Genomic DNA, 20,461 nt, shown 5'->3' on the forward strand with positions numbered 1-20,461 from the left:
CAGCCCTTGGCAAGGCTGCGCTCCCTGGGGGATCTCAGTCACACTCTTCATCATTTCATCCAAAAATGACATGCAGGCAAGAAGACCAGTAAATTTAAAAATATATATATATTTTTTTATTTTTGTAAAACTAAACAGAAGATTTCTTGACCAAGCTGTAACGTTTGAGACATACGTTCCAGTGTGATCTAATGAAGACCGCAGTGGGTATTTTAAAAAAAATATTATGATGATTATTGATAATTATTATTATTATTATTATTATTATTATTATTATTAATGAGCCCAGCTGCGGGGCGGGGCGGAAGTGGTGTCTCCCTGCGCTTCCTGTGGAAGATCTCCTCCTCTCCTCCATCCTGGCATTTAAAACATAAAAAAAGAAAAAGCGGAAAACCATGTAAAGATGGCGGAGCTGCAGATGCTCTTGGAGGAGGAGATTCCAGCCGGCCGGAGGGCTCTACTGGACAGCTTCACGAACCTGGAGCGGGTGGCCGAGTACTGTGAGAGTAACTACATCCAGGTAGAGCGGGACGGAGGGGAACCGGGAGCCGGAACCGGGGGCCAGAACCGGGACTGGGAGCTGGCGATGCGATGGGCGCGCGTCGCTGGGGGAGGGACTCACTCAGGAGCGCGCGGCGCGGGGGACACGGACGGTCTGACGGCGCTGCTGACCGCGCGCCTCGCTGCACAATCAATGTGCCGTGCTGTTGCTGTAGCTGTAGCTGTAACTTAAGTGTGCGCTGCCGCGCGTGCTTCTTTCTCTGTGGTCCTCCGCCCGCGTGCCCCCCTGCTGCTGTACGGTGCCGTGATTATTTTACCGCCGTGGCGGTGGTGGTACACCGGCCCCCCAGTGAACCTCCCCCGGGTCGGTGTCGTGAAATCCCACCGTGGCCGGCGGTTCGAGTACTCAGTTCCCGCAGCTGCCTGCCTGCCTGCCCTGCGCGCGTTAAACGCTCAGACTGTTTGTTGCGCGAGTGACGATGTTTGTGCTCGTGCCGGTGAAACGGTGACGACGGTGAAGAGCCGCGAAGAGTAACGCGGGCTGCGCTCCTCGTCACATCGATCGGCCGGGTAACTTTTCGTGGGAGCGAAGCGGTGCTGGGTTCGTCAGTGCAGTGGGTAGTGAGGATCGCGAACGGGAGCCGATCTGCCAGATATAAACACGGTACGTAATAATCATATGGGAATAATAATTCGGGTTTTTCCGTATGTCTGAAGTTGGCTCCTGTTCCAGGACAACACACATTGTTGGGACATCGCGCTGAACTTTGTTACAACAATTCCTTTACGAGCTTCAGTCAGTCACAGCAGGAATTTTCTTGGGCTTCATTGAAGAAGCTCCTTTTGTTAGTCTGTGAGGTTCGGGGTGTTGTAGATAACAGGGGATGGGCTGGTATACCATGTTTATGAATGGGAAAACATGGTAGAGAGCGCCCGCGGTTCATCACTGTGATTGTGACATCCTGGGGAAGATCCACGTGCTGGATGGTGGAGCAGCTGCAGAGGTGTGTGTGTGTGTGTGTGTGTGTGTGTGTGTGTGTGTGTGTGTGTGTGATGGATGGATCACAGTACATGCTCACTCACCCTACTGCAGTGTCACAGAAATTTCCACACATTTACTAATCACAGATCTGAGATATACAAACTGCTGTGGTTAAATTCTTCTATTGGTCAGGCCAGTGCCTTTTAAGACTGGGGGGAGGTGATAAATCTGCATATTTTTCTCATTAATTTGTAGGGGAGAATACTTTTTGGATTAGGGCTTGAAATGTGTTACTTATTAGTCTCATTTAATTTCTGACTGGGGGTGTGGAGAGAGAGAGAGAGAGAGAGAACAGGACTGGAAAATATTTTTCTTTGCAACCAGCAAGTATTAAATGCCTTGTTTTGTAGTGTTAAAGTAGTTGTTTTAAAAATGAGACTGTATGTTTATGGATGCTGACAGGCAACCGAAGTGTGTTTCGCAGCGACAGCCCGGCGGAGCAAACGCTGAACGCAGGTACATGTTGCCATCAGGTGTGGTAGAGGTACAGTACTTTGAAACTGTGCTCTTCATCGATGACCGATGCGATGTCCCTTGAACGTGGGTCATCACAAGATCCTTACTCAAGAATGAGGTGACGGTCACTTATCGCTCGAGTCACTTTGTTGTGCTTAATATTCCACTGAATTCTCAGGTACAGACATCAGAAGTCAGGCAATATTTCATCAGCTCTTTATGTTCTATAAATATGTACAGTAGTGGCTACTTCAGGACTTAATTTGTAGTAGGCAGGTAGTGTAATAAAACGAGAATAAATGTGTAACTTAGACCAGCATAGGTCACAGGTTTAAAAAAAAAAAAATAAATAAAAAAAATCCACATCAAAATTGTGTGCAGTATTCATGTATTTATAGTGCTTTTGATTTATACAGCATTATTTGTCCAGGTGAACATCGCTGGAAGCTCTGATTTGGGCTGAGAAGTGTGACTGTTGTGCTGCTGTGTGCATTGTTAGATGTAGACACTCGTGTGTGTGCGTGGCTCTGGAGAGAATGACACCCGTAGCAGTGTTTGGTTGCTTAGTACTGCCTGGGAATGTGACACGCTTCTGTTACTGATTTTCAGTACAGTTTCATGCAATTTTCTCTCATTCGAGGCCATTTCCTACGATTTTCCTCACCCCACCCCCATCACATATGCAAAAGAGAAATAATTTGTTCACTGCCACTTGTGTATATGAATACAAATTCAAGCAAATATCTTAGAGGTGACAAAATCACATTTTTCCCTGCCCACAAAATTGTCACAGCAACTAAGGAACTTAAATCTACATTATCTTCTGTCATTGATCATTTACATTTATTCATTCACCAGACGCTTTTCTCCAAAGCAACATAGTACATCTCATAGAAAATACAATGTGTTCATTACATTAGGAGAAAGAGATGGTTGCAGATGTGTAATTCTTAGTTTGTTTCACTATATGAACCAATGTTCATCACACAAGTAACTTTATCAGAATATCGACGATTCCAAATCACTTTCCGATCGACCTATGAATAACTGCTTTTCCACCGAAGGGTCACAGCGGTATGGAGTCTATCCAATAAGCATAGGGCATGAGGCAGGGTACACCCTGCACTGGATGCCAGTCCATCATGGCAATCACACACAAGTACACACACAAAGGGTAATTTAGAGTCACCTGTTCACCTAAAACATGTCTTTGGACAGTGGGAGGAAACCAGAGCAACTAGAGGAAACCAATGCGAACGTGGGGAGAACATGCAAACTCTGCACTGACTGAGCCAGATTTTAACCACATCTGAACCAGTAGCTGAGGAGCTACAAGGAACCAGTACTACCTGCTGGGCCACCTTGCTGGAATGTTAATTATAATTAATAGCTGATTACTGAACTGGAGTAGCAGCGCTCCTTTTGGCCTTTAAATGAGTAACCTTCAAGGTAAAATACCATATCCTTTGCCAACACAGTACCTGCTGTCCTGTAAGATGTGGGATGGGAACTGGTTGCCCAGGGCTGCACTGGTCTGACCGGGACCACTGGACTGGATGGCATTCTTCCACCCTGCACAGCCACAAGCACCTGCTGTGGACAGGCGCTTCTGAAGGGAGCCATGGGTGTCAGGGTTCTGGACACCTGCCCGGAGAGGGGGCGGTGGGGTGGTTGGGAGGGGGGGCTCGAGTCAGTCCTCCTCATTAATAGAAACCACTTTAGTGTTACTCAGCGGAACATAAAGGCAGACACATTTATATGCTGAATACATCTGTCAAGGGCCTTTATTCGCTAAAATGACAAGTTCCCGTATTTGAGGGCCGGAGCTGATGGGAGAGGAGGCAGGAGGCTGCGTGACTCTGATTCACCCCCCACCCCCACCCCCTTCCCCGCGTGCTACGAGGATGTGGACGCACGTGTTGGGAAGGTGCGCTTCCCTTTGCTGCGATGGCACTGCTCACGGGAATACATTGAGCTCTTTGTCCAGGTCACATGTGCACTCTGCTACCAGGAGGCGAAAAACGATGCTGCTAAAGGTCACTTCTGAAACCCGCAGCTGCGATACATTGATTAGGTCGGGGAGCAGTGATTATCTCATGTCAGTGCGCGTTCACCCATTGATCTCGGCTTATTCATCGCCGCCCGTCTTTCCCTTAATGCGCTGTATTTGACTCTGGGGAGTCGGCGTGGCCAGAGCGGTTATTTGCATTAAAAGGACCAGGGTGGACTTGATTGCATTATTGACACGGAATAATCACATAAGCGATAATATTCCTGGAATACGCTGCAGACCGCCCCCCCCCCCCCCCCCCCCACAAAGTCCTTCATCTCGAATCGCATCAGTGCTGAGGTTGATATGACGCAGGGACGTCGTGTGGAAACATTCTAGTAATCGGGGTTCTGGGAGAAACGCCTGACCCTTTGTACTGCATGGAAATGAGCTACTCACATTTTTATGACTGACACTGGGGCACAGCAGGAAGCACTGGTGCCCCACCTCTTTTGGGCTCTGGGTTCAGATATGGGTTTGAATCCAGATCAGTGTTCAGAGTATGCATGTTCTCCCTCTGTTTGCTTTGGTTTGTGGAAATCCCACAGTCCACAGACACGTTTCAGCTGAACTGGTGTCTCTAAATTGCCCGAAGTGTGTGTGTGTGTGTGTGTGTGTGTGTGTGTGTGTGTGTGACTGAAGGGACTTCAGGACTGTGTATCTTGCACTGTAAGTCGCTGGGGATAAATGTGTCTGCTAAATACTAGTTAATAGTAATTGGAGATTAAATGCGGCACAAAGTGTGGTAGGAGTACAAGATCCCAACGTGTTTTTTTTTTTTTTTTTTTTTTAAAATGACCCTTATTTTCCGTTCGCCGTGCAGCCTGTATTTATAGTCCTGTTTTTGTGCCTTTTCATGTGTTTGGATATTTATCTCCTGCTCTTCCTCCCACTCTTTCTGGGTCAGGGGGTTGACTTTCTGCCATTGTGAAACAGAAGAGTCCCTCTTTGTACCAGCTTCCCCTTGCAAGGCCAGGGTGCAGGAAGAAGGCAGACCGGGGATGGAGCAGAACCAGAGCTCGGCCCAGATAAGGGGTAGGGAAGTGTGCTATTCCGCTGCGGGGGGAGAAGTCCTTTCCAGCAGCTCTGGGCTCTGCGAATCTGCAAACCCTTCCAGTCATGACAAGCTGTTCCTTTGTTGGCCTCTTGTTTTATGAGTTGGCGTGCGGCTTCTTGGAGTTGGGGGCGGGGCATGTGTTTTGAGCTGCCTCTGAGTGACATTTTCCAATCTGTTATTAGCAGATGAGCAAAAGGCGAAGATTAGCTGTTGGGAAGTGCTTCTTGACTACTCTTTTCCAAAGGAGGGGGTGCAGTGCGTTAGTCATCTTTGGAGTTTTCTTGACGTTGTGTCTGAGGGCTACTGTGAACCTCCTGGGGAGGTTGGTTGTTTTCACAGCTGCTCCCAGCCTTCGTGGAACAGTGGCTAGAAGTGTGTCTAGAGAACTGACCGTCCTCTGTGGTTCTTGAAGGCACGTGTGTTGAGGTTGAGAAAGTTGTCTTTGGGAGACATGCGCCTGGGAGAGGATCAGGGGTACGACGAGATTGTTTGTTTGTTTGTTTGTTTGTTTGTTTAAACTTCAGAAAAAGCTCGAAGACATACAGCATCGGTGGGCAGTCTGTATGGCTCGAACTGGACAGAAGAGTGAAAGCAAAGCAGCACACAAGTGTCCCACATCTCTAGGAACAGCTGTAGAAGATCTGGGAAGACATGGAACCTAATTTTCTGCTCACACTTGTTAACCAAATGCTTTGCAAACAAGAACCAGTTTCCACTGGTACCTTGTGTTTGCCACACACTGCACTCCACTATGACATGTTTCTCCATGAGGAGTTGGTGAGCAGAGACGCCACCACAGACTCCATCCCTTCAGGCTTCGAGACTGAGGTTTGTACTGTTGACCCAGGAGAGTTCTGGTCCATCATCTCTCCTCTGTGCCGTGTGCTGGAGGAGCAGATGAGGATGATCATCTCTGCCTTCCATCTCCATTAATGTTGTTTTTTCGGTCTCGCATCGTGACGTGAACACAGATGACCTGTGAAATGTGTGGGAGGTCAGAGGGCCGGACGGGCTGAGATGGGCGCTGGTTTATCAGGCTCCTAAACTGTCGTCTCTTGTCTCTGTCTGGAGCAGGAAGAACCCAGAAACACTGCACTGGATGTGTTCTTCTCCTTTGCTCTGCTGTGTTCTCATTAGGGGATAATTTTTAAAAGGAGAACGCTACCAAAGTTTGTGTTTGTCATAATAATTGAATTCCTCTTTTGTACAGGTCTCTGCCTGTGAATCAAGTTTCTGTTCTTCATCAAGTTTGACAAGTGCAGGTACCGAGTTTCTGACACGAAATCCCCACCTGTGCTGCTTCTTTTTAATTTTTTTTTTGTAATATAAGCCGCAGAAAGAAATGCTTCTCCCAAAAAGAGGTAACAGCTGAATGATCATAACTCAACAGAAAATGTCTCTCTGGGAGCTGTATTCTTTAATGACACACGAGGGTTATTTGGGAATGTTAAGAACAGATGTACCCTGTTACCCTCTACTGTACCAGATGTACCCCTGTGAGGTGTATATACACTGATCAGCCAAAACATTGAAACAACTGAATAACATTGATTATCTCATTACAATGGCACCTGTCAGGGGGTGGGCTATATTAGGCAGCAAGTAAACAGTCAGATCTTGAATTTTATGTGTTGGAAACAGGAAAATTGGGCAAGCGTAAGGACCTGAGCGACTGAGGGCCAAACTGTAATGGCTTGACAACTGGGTCAGAGCATCTCCAAAATGGCAGGTCTTGTGGGGTGTTCCTGGTACGCAGTGGTTAGTACCTACCAAAAGTGGTCCAAGGAAGGACAACCGGTGAACCGGCAACAGGGTCATGGGGGCCCAAGGCTCGTTGATACACGTGGGGAGCGAAGGCTACCCTGTCTGGTCTGATCCCAGAGAAGAGCTACTGTAGCACAAATTGCTGAAAACCTTAATGCTGGCCATGATAGAAAGGTGTCAGAACACAAAGTACAGACTGGTCAGAGTGCTGATGCTGACCCCTTTCTACCGCTGAAAGCACCCACAATGGGCACGTGAGTGTCAGAACTGGACCATGGAGCAATGGAAGAAGTTGCCCTGGTCTGATGAATCACATTTTCTTTCATGATCATGTGGATGACCAGGTGCAAGTGCATTGTTTACCTAGGTAAGAGATGGCAGTAGGATACACTATAGGAAGAAGGCAAGCTGGCGGAAAAAGTGTGATGCTTTGGGCAATTTTCTGCTGGAAAACCTTGGGTCCTGCATTCATGTGGATGTTACTTTGAGATGTGCACCTAGCTAAGGATTGTTGCAGACCATGTACACCCATTCGTGGCAATGGTATTCCCTGATGGCAGTGGCCTTTTTCAGCAGGATAATGTGCCCTGGCACACTGCAAAAATTGTTAAAACGTTCAAGGTGGTGACTTGGCCTCCAAATTCCCCACATCTCAATTCGATCGAGCATCTGTGGGATGTGCTGGAAAAACAAGTCCATGGAGGCCCCACCTCGCAACTTACGGGACTTAAAGGATCTGCTGCTAACATATTGGTGCCAGATACCACAGGACACCTTCAGAGGTCTTGTGGAGTCCGTGCCTCGACGGGTCAGAGCTGTTCTGTCAGCACGAGGGGGACCTACACAATATTAGACAGATGGTTTTCATGTTTTGACTCATCAGTATATACTGTATTAATACAGACACAGTTTTAAAAAAAAAAAATGAGGGAGTTAAAACATACCTCTGTGATAATGGGTCAGAATTGCAGAGCTGCATATGTACCTAATTACAACTTAAATAGATTTACTGCATCATGTTTTTTTTTTTTTTTTCTATTTTATTCTGCCAGATACCAATACTGGGTCATGCCATATCTTTTTTTTTTTTTTCTCTTTCCTTCAGCTGGAGTTTCCACTTTGTCTACAAACAAAAATAAAGTTACATGTTATCCTGAAGACATTTCTGGGTGTATCTGGGTAAAATTTAATAAAAAGACCCTGACTGGCTGTTTTCAAATGAGTATTTTCATGGCAGAATGTTTTCTGCGTTGCCGTAGTAACTATTTTGGAGAAGTCCTCGGCTTGTTGCAGTCTTGGTTGGCATCTTGGAGGTGGACCTTAAAGTGCATCTCATGGTATGGGTATAAAGCTGGCGTGGGATTTCAAGAGTCACCTCGGTCAAGCTACAGTCAGGACCGTCCTCTTATCTCCACTCCCACTGCAAGCCTTTTGGGACAGTCTAGGAGAGGGAGCGCTCCCCTTTGTGGCCCTTGATTTTACTAAAATCTGAATCCAAAGAGAAACAATGTCTGCTGAACAGCCTTCTTTGTCTTTCATGCAAAAATTTGGAAGGAGTAACTTCTCCTCTTCATTTGGTTACCACCATACTCCCATTTCTCAGCTCATCTTTACAGCAGGACCTGGAACATGACGGGAGACTAAGTGACCAGATGTGGCCCCTGGAACAGCTGTGTCACAGGGATAAATGGGCCCTGATGGAAGCAGTTGTGAGCAGTTAAGTCAGACCTTCACCTTGTGAGGCCCCACGTTACCAAACATCCATGGCTCTATTCTTCCAGTGTCCTCCCCTTAACCTTCAGCTGTTTGGGTCAACTCTTTATTGTGTCCCAAACCCTTATGCTTTGCTTCCTCTGCCTTAGATGGAAATGACCCCTGACGATCAGCAGTAACAAAATGCTGAATGAGCAGAATACAACATGGTGTCTCATGTCACAGTTGCTGATGTGACACAGTTGCCTTTTTTTAGAGCTGCAGGTCTATTTTCATAATAATACTTTGATTGAAAACGTCCCTTTTTTATTGGATACATTCCATTGAGGGAGGCCTTTCCCTTCGGTGTTGCTCACAGTGCAGTGTGACCTTGTGGGTAAAGCTGCTGGTGCTCATTTGTCGGTGTGGTCCATACATCCTAGCTGCTGCCTCTACTTGCATAAGCCCGTCACTCACATCAGGGATGTTGCGTTTCTCTCCCTTTATCTCTTGTGGAGGGGTGCGGCAGGGCGAGTGCTCAGACATGGAAGGACTCGAAGCAGCTCAGATGGGCGGATTAGTCTCCTGCTCAGTGCCATCTCACCCCAGCACTGAGCCCCTTCCACCAGCCAAGGAAGGCAAAGAGGAGCAAAGGGGGTATGAAGTGTCTTGTGTTTCCTGCCTTCTTATAATTCATGAGTTCCAGAGCTGGTACCTTTTATTCTAGATGACTTCCAGTGTGTCATTCTTTTCTACAGCTCAGCATCGGAGAGGCGCAGGTGACCCTTAACCTAACTGTGATCTAAGGTACTGCAGCAGTGTCGGGGAGTGGAGCTCAAACCTGTAAACATCATGGATTTGTGACCTGTCGCGGTGGAGCACTTCCACCCTTTCTCTGTCCTCCTTGGGAAGCTTGCAGATTAAGTTTAGTTTAGGTGACCACATCATGGTGGCTAAGGAGATCTGAGCAGAACTTCTCTCAGGGTTGGGTTGGGTTTTTGGTCTTGTGCCACCTTTGGCTAGACTTTGGAACCCATTCTCTGCTACTGGCCTTGGCCTTTAGGGTCATGATGGAGCACTTTGTACCCCCACCTCCCTGCTCCCAACAGTGCACCAGTGCTTCCCCGCTAATCATTTCTTACTTTTACATCTGGCTATGTGAGAAGGGCTTAATATTGAAGACACCAGTGCACCATGGGATTGTGCAGAGTCTGGCACCCTGCCTTGGGAGGTTCTTCTGTCTCTTTCAGTCACTCAGCCCAGCACCCGCTCTGGAGCATTGTGTGTAATTGAAAATAGGTCCGAGGCCCAGTGAGCGATGGTTGTGAGAGCGAAGGGGCGGAGAGTGTAGGTGTGCTCTGTTTGGGGGGGGGCGGTGTGGTCTCTGTTGGATGCATTTCTTTAGTTTGGATCTGCTGGAGCCATGTGACTCATCTGCTCGAGACTGTGTGAGGTTCTCACATTTGTTTAACAGTGCAGATGAGTCTGTGATGAAATTCTTCATCTCCCCCCCCCCCCCCCCCCCAAATTGAAATGGAAACCAAAGTACTGCTGTTCTAAATACTCCGTATAATGATGCGAGATGTATCCTGCCTGGTGGGACTGAGGGGTTGTAAAATTTACCATTTTTTAGGATGTTGCCTGATAATGAGTTGAACGCAATAGAATCAGGTGAAGAAGAACATTGAAACTGATAGTAATAAAATATCCCATGTGCTGTGGCCTGTGGAAATCGTGATGAATGAGGTGCAGCTCAGTTTAGCTGGGCACCAGGCCAGCTACTACGACTCTGTCACATTCTGGAATCTACTGCTGAAGTTTCCTGTTGTTCTTCTGAGTCCTTGCTCAGGGTCATTGTTGCTCAATATGCCCAGGAACACGAGCTCCTGGCCGATTTCAATGGAAGATGGTTTTTTTAATTGTGACTTCGGTCTTTTGTCTTTATTGATCTCATGAGGTTTTTAAGTTCTTGCAAACATTCTCAGACAAAGCAGCAATGAAACGCCAAAAGGGAACCATACTGCATGTGTAGGTGTTTTTATTGCTGTCCATGTGTGAAGGTTTAGATGTGGTACACATGGAAGGAAGGATCGTAGCTTTTGGGTGAGCAGCACTTCTGACTGACTGCACTGGCAGTATTGCTGATCTCACCACTGTGCAGCTGAACATCCTACGTGACACTGATACTGAATCTGCAAGAGCTCCGATGCGACAGCCTGAGGTGAAAAAAGGAGCAAATGAAGCAAAGTAGAGAGGATTGTTTCTCACTCCTTTTCAACTGGCTTGGAGTGGAAGAATAAAGCTGGAAGACCACCTACCCAAAGCAGAGCAGGACTAGTGGGGTCCATTAGTCTTCTCACTGGTTCCTGGAGTTACATTTGAATTCCACACCCAGATGCACATCCCTTTTCATCACCCAAGTGAATGTTTAACTGAACCAACTGTGTTGCAGTGGGAGTATCTGTGGGGTTACATGTTAACCTATGGATGCAGGTAGTTTGGCTTTTGTGGTGCAGTCATGGACCTGAATGTGTGCTAAGGTGGAATCTGGGCAGCTGCTCTTTTGTTCCTTTCCCTGTGGTCCCCAAATCAAGTGGTTTTACTGGTATCACAGTTCCCAAGAAAGGAAAAGATTTGAAAGGAAAGAGGTTTATATAACTCGAGTAACGGCTTCAAGAGTACCAGGGCACTCTGGAACCTGGGTGGTGGAAAAACATGGATGAAGTCCAGCCTTTAAAATGGATTACAGGATAACATAAAATTCTTTAAAAATAGATTTAACTGTAGACTATTAATTGAACTCTGACTTTCCTTATAAGGGGTGAAAGACTCAGTCTGAAAAGGGTGGCCTTTCGGTGTTCCCATCTCCTGGCTTTGCAGAGCACAGCTTGAGAGCAAGTGACAGCTGAAACTTGTCCTCCTCGAGTGGCTCTCCAGCTGCACGACTGTAAAAAAATATCAGCCCTTTTAAGGGTTGCCTGCTGGTGAGCAGCTGGCCCTAAGGGGTGAGCAATGGGTGGTTGTGCTGGATAAAGGAGCACAGCTTTAATGAAGCCAGTTCCAGATGAGTAGATCTCCAATTAAAGAAGAACTAGGAACGGTGCCTTGAGGTTTGCCCAGCCGGACTGGAAAAGGGGAACAAGGAGCAGGGCACCGATAGGGCAGTTGAGGTGAAATACCCGTACCCAATTCATTCTACTAGGTGGTGCGGTGGTGCAGTGCGTTGCACTGGGTCCTGCTTTCCACTGGGTCTGGGGTTTGAGTCCCGCTTGGGTGCCTTGCGACGGACTGGCGTCTCGTCCTGGGTGTGTCCCCTCCCCCTCCGGCCTTACGCCCTGTGTTGCTGGGTAGGCTCCGGTTCCCCGCGACCCCGTATGGGACAAGCGGTTCAGAAAAAATGTGTGTGTAATTCATTCTAGGCTTTTATGAGCTGTTGAAACCAACACTGAAGGCTTTAAAGCAGAGTTGAAATGTGGAAACTTGGCCAGTGGAAATGCAGTGTTTCAACTTTCACTTCTGTGTGATGCTTTTGATTCGCTGCATGTTTCAGTCTGGGGAGTACTACTCAAGGTTCTGTGCACAAGAGGTACACCAATGCACGCTTCACATATAAACTCTGTGGTACTGTGACACAGTGGGTAGTGCTGGTGCCTCACAGCTCCTGGGCTCTGGGTTTCAGTGTGGTTTCAATCAGGCTCAATGTGTGTGGAGTTGACATTCTCCCAGTTTTACTATGGGTTTCCTCTGAGTGCTCCAGGTCCCCCCCAACCCTCCCCCCACAGTCCGAAGCTGGTCATGTGCTGTAGTCTATCGCCAGCTTCACTTTGCTGCAGGGTCCCATGTGCAGAATGCTGACATGGTGTTCCCCTTCAACACCTGTGCCCACCACCAGAGTAGCACTGTGTTTCGTGTGAACTGGTGACTCTAAATTGCTGGTAGCGTGTGAATGCCTGGGGGTGTGGTGGCGCAGTGGGTTGGACCGCAGTCCTGCTCTCCGGTGGGTCTGGGGTTCGAGTCCCGCTTGGGGTGCCTTGCGACGGACTGGCGTCCCGTCCTGGGTGTGTCCCCTCCCCCTCCAACCTTACGCCCTGTGTTACCGGGTAGGCTCCGGTTCCCTGCGACCCTGTATGGGACAAGCGGTTCTGAAAGTGTGTGTGTGTGTGTGTGTGTGTGTGTGTGTGTGTGTGTGTCAATGCCTTGTGATGGACTGTTCTTCTGAGATTTTGGACCACTGGAACCCTGCAGTCAACAAGCAGTTTAAAATATCACTCATGTAAAAAAAAAAAAAAAAAAAAAAAAAAAAAAATTATATCCCTCTGTGGGGATGTGTTTTTTATGTTTGTGTAACTGTTGCCCTTCCCAGTTTTGACACTCCTTATCATTATATAACCCCCCCCATAAATGACCTGTTCTGCCAGGCTCGTGATGTGATCCAGTATTGAAACGTTTAAGTTCTCTGCAGTGCTGAGACTCCCACACTGTGTTTATAACTCAGCAGTGGACCAAGTAAACAGAGCCGGGAGCTGTCTTCCCTGCGTGGGGGCGGCTTCAGAGCATGCAAGGCCTCGCCTGGAGGAGGCGCGAAGGGCGCTAATTAAAGCGCTCTAAAGGTGCGCAGTCGAGCACAGCGGAGGGAGGGAGGGACGACGATGGGGAAAGCACTGAACCATGCATTTCCATAGCCTCCTCTGTTAGTTTGAGGGAATTTGCTGTGAAATCGGGATTTTTGTGCTCGGTGACGGTCTCGGGAATTCCTCCGCCTGCCATTCAGCCCACCTCGGGTGACTGGAAGAGGGCCTACAACTAGGTCACAGAGCCCAGCTTCCACCCTTGCGAGACGATGGGAGACGGGCTGAGCCTTGGGCTAACACAAGGGGTGTGGGGGAGGGGCAAATTTAGAATACCTTGGATATTTTGTCATCGCAGAATAGAACAATCTCAGACAATTTCAGATCCGTCTTCTTTTTGATGAGCACTGCTCCTTGCACGTGCGCACACATACACCTGTGAGCACTTACACAATTGTTCTAACCCTGAAATATTGCAAGTAAGCTGATGAGGTACATCTGGATGGCACCCAACGTCCGCTCAACTTGACACGTCTGAAATGCAGTACAACTGCTGGGCAAAGCGATTGGACAAGGCAGACTGAATTCCATCCAGAGGTGATAAAGCGGAGATTCTCTACAGCTGAGAAGCCCATAGCAAATGTGCAAAGGGGATGGATTTCTCGGTTTCCCTCCCATCCGACCCCTGTGAACTTTGTCACAGTTGTTTTCAGCAGCTTTTTGGCACCGCAGGGGTCAAGGCCTTGCTGTTGGCTTGCTGAAGCTCTGCCAATTTGTTCGAATGTTATGAAACCTGAAGATGAAGGTCTGGTTCTGAGGGATTTGGCCCCTTCCCTCAACGATGTGTGATGTTTGACTGTGCTGCACCTGGTACCCCGACAACAGGCAACCTAACTTCTTGGCCAGGTTGCACAGCCATCTCCCAAGAAGACGTGTTGACATTTGTGTGAATCTTGAATTACAGCATATGAAGTCTCCAGTCGCCAAGCGAGATGTCTTACTCTGGATGAGGGGGTGTTTTTGGCTGTGACCCAACTTAAATTAGAATGTACTTATTCCTTGGTGACACAATCCAGTGACTCGGTATTTGCTGGCTGCTACCCACACCGCTCCCCTGTTCCGTTCCCTCCACCATCCGCTTGTAATTGCATGAGGTCATATTTGAAGCAGAATTTGTGCTCTTGGGAGAAGGTCTGGTGTGTTTTTAACAGTCCCATATAGCTGATGGTTTCTGTGAGAGAGCCTGAGAATGTTGTTGGGAAGGTGTGTCTTCTGCCACTTTACAAAGTTAATTTCTTATTGAAAAAGCCTTCATAAGGTGAATTCTCTTAAATCAAAAATGTAACTGCCATTAGTTTCTCAAGTTAAAAAAATTGGTGTGCCTGAGCGCAATCCAAACGTTGGCCATGATTACCGAGATTATAACCGGTGAAAGAAGCAAACAAGGGATAATGGAGGTTCTGAACTTAACATAGCAGGAGCTAAACTATAACTGAGAAGAGGACTGCATGGTGGTGATGTTCTTGGCCATCTAGTTGTCAGGAGGTGCTCAAAATCCAAATCCTGTCTTTGTAAATATCAAGAAATGTTCTGTAAACTGAAGGACATTAAATGAAATGTTTGTTACCCTGAGTGGTCATAAACCACATGCTCATATCTTGAGCGATGAATGCATTAACATATTCATTGAAGCAGTTTCATTGTTGACTTCTCTTCAAATGGTGCCAGTTCCAAGGCTTACCAGCCCAGCTTTTGAGCCTCAAGCCTTCTGGGTACACACATCCCTACCGAGCTTTAAGCCTGCGCCTGAATCTTGGAGGATCCTGTGGATTTTCCCTATTGTCTGTTCTATCTGTCCATCTAGTTTTTGCCTTGTGTGAAGATGCCGGGAGCCCACTGGGACCGAGGTAACAGTGAATGACAGGACGCAGACAAGAAGTTGAATGACGTGTTGTCTCTCCGTTGGCCTGTCGAGCCTCCTGAAGGGAGCGCTCTGTTCACTAACATTCAGACGTTTGGACTCAACAAGAACCTTTCATGTTTTTGAAAGAATTTATGGTTTTTTTTTTTTTAAATTTATTTATTTATTTTTTTAAATCAATGTTCAATTAAATTGATTTAAAAATACAGCTGAAACATCATTACTAATGTTGCAAATGACTACTACAGCTTGAAATGACTGACTTATAATTTATTATCCACATGTGACTGCAAAGCCCCATTTTCAGCAGCCGTTCTTCCAGTGTCCTAATGGTAAACGGTAACGGTAGTAGTCCCAATGGTAGAGAAACCTTTGTAGTGTTGTTAGCACAGCTGAAACCTGTTGTTCTATTCAAGAAAACAAGTACATTGTCTGTCATTGGCATTCCTAAAGTTAATTTCTGGGTTAAAAAGCGGCCAAAACAAAACGGCTTTCTCAAGAAACGTGTCCTTCTATTGTTTCCTACAATAAAGGTTATTCCATGCGTCAGAGGAAAAGAACAGACATTGGACGGTGGCTGGAAAAGTGTATTATGGACGGATTAGTCCAAGTGTTCATTGTTGCAGATGATACTGGTGTTTGGCGTGTACTGTTTATGGACGCAGCCAACCGAGGACCTCGTACTTATCCACTTGTGCATCTGAGCCTTCAGCTTCATTTTCCCTCCTGCTCACATCCAGTTTGCCATCTCTTCTCAAGACTGTACTGGACACCTTTTATGAAATCTTCATTTGCTTGCCAATTTGACACACATAATAACCTTTATTTAGCAAAACAACGGTAGACCGATGCGTTTCTTGAGGAAGCTGTTTCGTTTAGGCCATTTTTGAGCTTTTTGTGGATTTTTGAAATTGTTGTAAGAATGATTTTTATTTTTTTATTTTTAACTTTAATCTCTGGAAAAATAGTTTCTTTGTCCGGGATGTTGCAGGCCAAGGCAACAAGGCCTTAGTCGTATCAGCTAGCGGCAGCTCTGGGCCCTTTGTGTTCAGTGTTTGTCCAGCACAAAGGGCTGCTCATGTGCCGTAGCCTATCGCTGGCCTCACTTTGTTGCAGGGCCCCATGTGCAGAATGCTGACCTGGTGTTCCCCTTCAACACCTCTGCCCACCACCAGAGCAGCACTGTTATAGAATGACCCAGCCCAGATGGGTCACCCGTCCCCCCACCTCCTGGTTCGCTCAGCTTAGTGTTGCTTTTCTGTGTCGATCACAGGTTGATCGAGTTTGCGTATGGGTGGCTGACCTCTGACCCTGGCTGGCCATTGTGGTTTACATTTGAGGAAGACGAAGGTGGAACACGAGCTCCTCTGACAGCTGCGCTGGCTCTGTCAATAGCCACCCACCCAACATTGGCTCTCTGCTGTGAGCTCCTGGTCGGCACACAGAGAGAACAGCAACCTGATTGTTCGGAGATGTGAATGGCTGTTCTGCCCACGTTCTGGTGTGTATGGGGGGGGTTGATTTGGGTATACTTTGACTTCGATGCTGCACTTGTGGAAGGGCCACAGGCTCAGGGCAGAACTGGACCAAAGATACCCTGCATTCTGGTTTTACCAACTGCCCACCCATCTTTATCCTCCATTTACCCTTTTACCAGGCAACATAAATTGTGGTTTTTCTGGCACTTGTGTCTAAGACAACTTAGTGTTAGGTTTGCACATTAAGCTGCTTTTCAGGATTTACTAATACAGCTGGGGAAATTTTACTCGGACAATTCATTGTGAGAATCCTGACCAAGGGTTCTGCAGCAGGAAGTGAGCATTTGAACCAGGGTCCTTGGATGGTGAGACGGTGACTATAACCTTTACAACACAGGCTGCTCTAGTTCAGCAGTGGATTGCAGAGTGATTGGGACTTTGGTGTGTTTCTACCCTTGGCCCATTGGGAGAAAAAGGAGGGATGGGGAGGAAATGAGGCCGTCTCCTTTCAATGTCACTTGCCTGGATACAAGTGTACTAGTAGGTGAGGTGGTGAAGAAATAGGCTGCTGTGGGCTACTCATCAGTGACAAGATCACGGTGGAAGAGATGCTATGGTTGGAAAAAAAAAAAAAACGTGATGGTCATGTTGGTGTATTTTTACATAAACCTTTACTTTTTTACTCCACCTTCTATTCCCCATAGTCAAAGAAGGATGGCTGTCCCCGGTGCATGTTCCCCTTACTTTCAGAAACCTGTAGTAACCAGAGTCGAACCCGCAGTCTCTTGCAGATGGAACAGGCAGCTCTGCTGTCGGGTAGCAGATTTATTCTGCAGATGTCCTTGTACGGCGCGTCGAGTGCAAGACATCTTTCACCGTTATCAGTCTTGTAGCAGGATGCTGATGTTTCTGTGTGGGGAATGATATTTCTTTTTCTGTAGCTCGACGTGTGTGTGTGTTTGTTTTTACAGTGAATATAAAGGCATTATCAACCCAGGAGGTCATTCACATTTCTTTTCTGTGCAGTGTGAATGAGTCGCTCTGCTGCATCTGAATACGTATGAAAATATGGCTCATAACGATCTCCCGTTTGCTCTTCTTGCTCTCGGCAACCTCCGCTCTCTCATTAATTCCTGTTTAGTGCTTTAATTGTCTGTAAATGCTAATCTCCAGGAATTATGCCTTTTGTTGACGGATTGCTGGCTCTCTGGGTAATTCTTTTGAATGTTATAAAGGAGGATCAGAGATGGCGCCTCCTGAAGCTCGTCTGTGCGATGTCAGAGGATTATCCTGAGTGCCGCCTCTGTGTTTAGTTTGTTGTAATTGGTTTGAGCCCCAGGTCACTGTGTCCATTATGAAGACTCAGCAGTTGCTTGTAAATTGCCTTCTTTCAAAGTGTGACCGATTCTCTTGCAGCAGACGGCCAGCCGGCACAGTGAACGCCGGTTTCCTCGGTGATCAGCGCTGTCATCAGGGCTTTCCTGCCCTGCTGTGTTCTCCACTGGAGGGGCTCTAGGTTTCTCAATGAGCTTTAGGGGCTGTGGGCACTTACCCCCCTCCAGTGATAGACAGACAAAGCCATCATGAGCTAGACCCCTTGGCAGTTAAACTGGCCCCCATGGTCCACTGGGCCAACGTGTTGAGGTCCCTGGTTCAACCGGCGTCTTTCGTGCTGGGTTGGGGGCTGGAATTGCAATGGTGGAATCGCCTTGTTCCCACCAGCACCTTAAATTTATTTTTCAGCTCACGCTTTTTTCAAAAGCAACTTATGTTAAGCTATTTACAGCTATTCACTCATTTATACAGCTGGACAATTTTTTTTTACTGGACTAATTTAGGGTAAGTACCTTGCTCAAGGCTACTACAGCTGGAGGTGTGAGTCAAACCTGTGACTTTTGGGCCCAAATGCAGCAGCTGCAACCACTACACTACCAGCTGCCCCTACACACAGTTGGATCTGTGTGCTGAAGGCTTGGACAAGCAAGTTCAAGTCCCGAAATATAAATAGACCTTGCTGTTGTATCCTTGAGTCCTTAACCTGAATTGTGTTACACTAGTGCTGTAAGAGCACAGAAATAACAATGGTGCTGTTGGGTCAAGTCAAGTCCGGGACAGTCCTTCCCAGAGAGGTCGCCTTGTGATGGGGGGGGGAGTGTGTTTTTCACTGAATATAAAAAGCTGTGTGAATGATGGCATCTTTTATTCTTTTTCCTGGTCACTGACAGACTCTCTCTCACCCTCTGTGTCCCCCCCCCCCCCCCCCCCCAGTCGGTGGATAAGCACAGAGCCCTCGAGGAGACCAAGAACTACACGACGCAGTCGCTGGCCAGCGTGGCCTACCTGATCAACACCTTGGCCAACAATGTGCTGCAGATGCTCGACATTCAGGCGTCCCAGCTGCGCCGCATGGAGTCCTCAATCAACCACATCTCACAGGTGGGCGAACTGGGGCCCCGTTCAGCTGGGGGGGTCCTTCACACCCAGCTTCAAAACATGTTCTGCGGTGTGGAGCTACATGTACATCTATTAGTTAAGCAGAGTCTTTATCAAAGGTCACATATATAGCACATATACACTTTACTGAACTTCCTAGTCATTCACTAATCTACCGAGTAGAGCAACACACACAGCTCTCATTTCACCTCTCTTACCTCTGTTTAAGAAACCATCCCTGGATCCCACCTCGGTTCAAAACTACAGACCAGTTTCCCTCCTCTCCTTCCTGTCTAAAACTCTAGAGCGGGCAGCCTGTGATCAACTATGTGAATTCCTCACCCGGAACCATCTCCTCGATGGATATCAGTCTGGATTCAAAGTTAGTCACTTCATGGAGACAGCGCTTCTGGCAGTGTCTGTTGCTCTCCAGTCGGCTAGAGCCGCCTCCCTCTCCTCGGTCCTCATCCTCCTCAGTCTATCTGCAGCATTCAACACTGTCAGTCACCAGATTCTACTCTCTTCTCGTAGTCAGCTTGGGCTCAGAGGAGCGGCACTAAGATGGTTTGAGTCCTACCTATCTGACAGATCCTACCGAGTGGTCTGGCGGAGCTCCCGTTCTTCTTCTCTTCTGCCTCTTTCAACCGGTGTCCCGCAGGGCTCGGTACTGAGTCCTCTGCTCTTCTCGATCTAGACCTCCTCCCTCAGCCCTGTCATCACCTCCCATGGATTCAAATACCACTGCTATGCTGATGATACCCAGCTCTTCCTCTCCTTTCCACCTGGAGCATCAAACATTTCTGCACACATTGCTGCCTGCCTGTCAGACATCTTTACATGAATGTCTGATCATCACCTCCAACTCAACCTCTCCAAAACAGATCCTACACCTCCCAGCTGGCCTATTTTCCTGTCACTATCTCTGTCAAACTGGACAACTCACTCATTTTGCCTACTTCCTCAGCTAAGAATCTGGAACTGATGATTGACTCAAGTCTGTCTTTCTCTCAGCATATCGAAGCCACAACCTGGACCTGCAGATACACACACACACACACACACACACACACACACACACACACACACACACACACACACTGTCAGAACCGCTTGTCCCATACGGGGTCACGGGGAACCGGAGCCAACCCGGTAACACAGGGCGTAAGGCCGGAGGGGGAGGGGACACACCCAGGACGGGACGCCAGTCCGTCGCAGGGCACTCCAAGTGGGACTCGAACCCCAGACCCACCGGAGAGCAGGACTGTGGTTCAACCCACTGCGCCACCGCAACCCCCTACCCGCAGATACATCCTGCATAATATTTGTAGGATCCTTCCCTACCTCACAACAGACTCTATTCAACTACTTGCCCAGACCATGGTGACATCCCGTCTGAATACTGCAACTCTCTCTTGTCTGGCCTTCCTGCTACTGCCATCAAACCTCTACAGCTGATACAGAAGGCTGCTGCCCGAGTTGTATTTGATCTCCTAAAGTGT

General features: G+C 47.6%; 1 protein-coding gene across 9 annotated transcripts in view; it reads left to right on the plus strand.

Moving 5' to 3' along the window:
• The first annotated feature begins 337 nt into the window (after positions 1-337).
• LOC108918381 (abl interactor 2) overlaps positions 338-20,461 on the plus strand; it is a 36,784-nt gene continuing 16,660 nt past the window's right edge. For all 9 annotated transcript variants that reach the window (XM_018725536.2, XM_018725551.2, XM_018725557.2 and 6 more), the window contains exons 1-2: positions 338-520; positions 18,798-18,965. In XM_018725536.2, the coding sequence (XP_018581052.1) occupies positions 404-520; positions 18,798-18,965 (285 nt within the window). In that variant the 5' untranslated portion in view covers positions 338-403. The remainder of the gene's footprint in view (positions 521-18,797; positions 18,966-20,461) is intronic.

The sequence above is a fragment of the Scleropages formosus genome, chromosome 14, assembly GCF_900964775.1.
Source record: "Scleropages formosus chromosome 14, fSclFor1.1, whole genome shotgun sequence".
NCBI lineage: Eukaryota > Metazoa > Chordata > Actinopteri > Osteoglossiformes > Osteoglossidae > Scleropages > Scleropages formosus.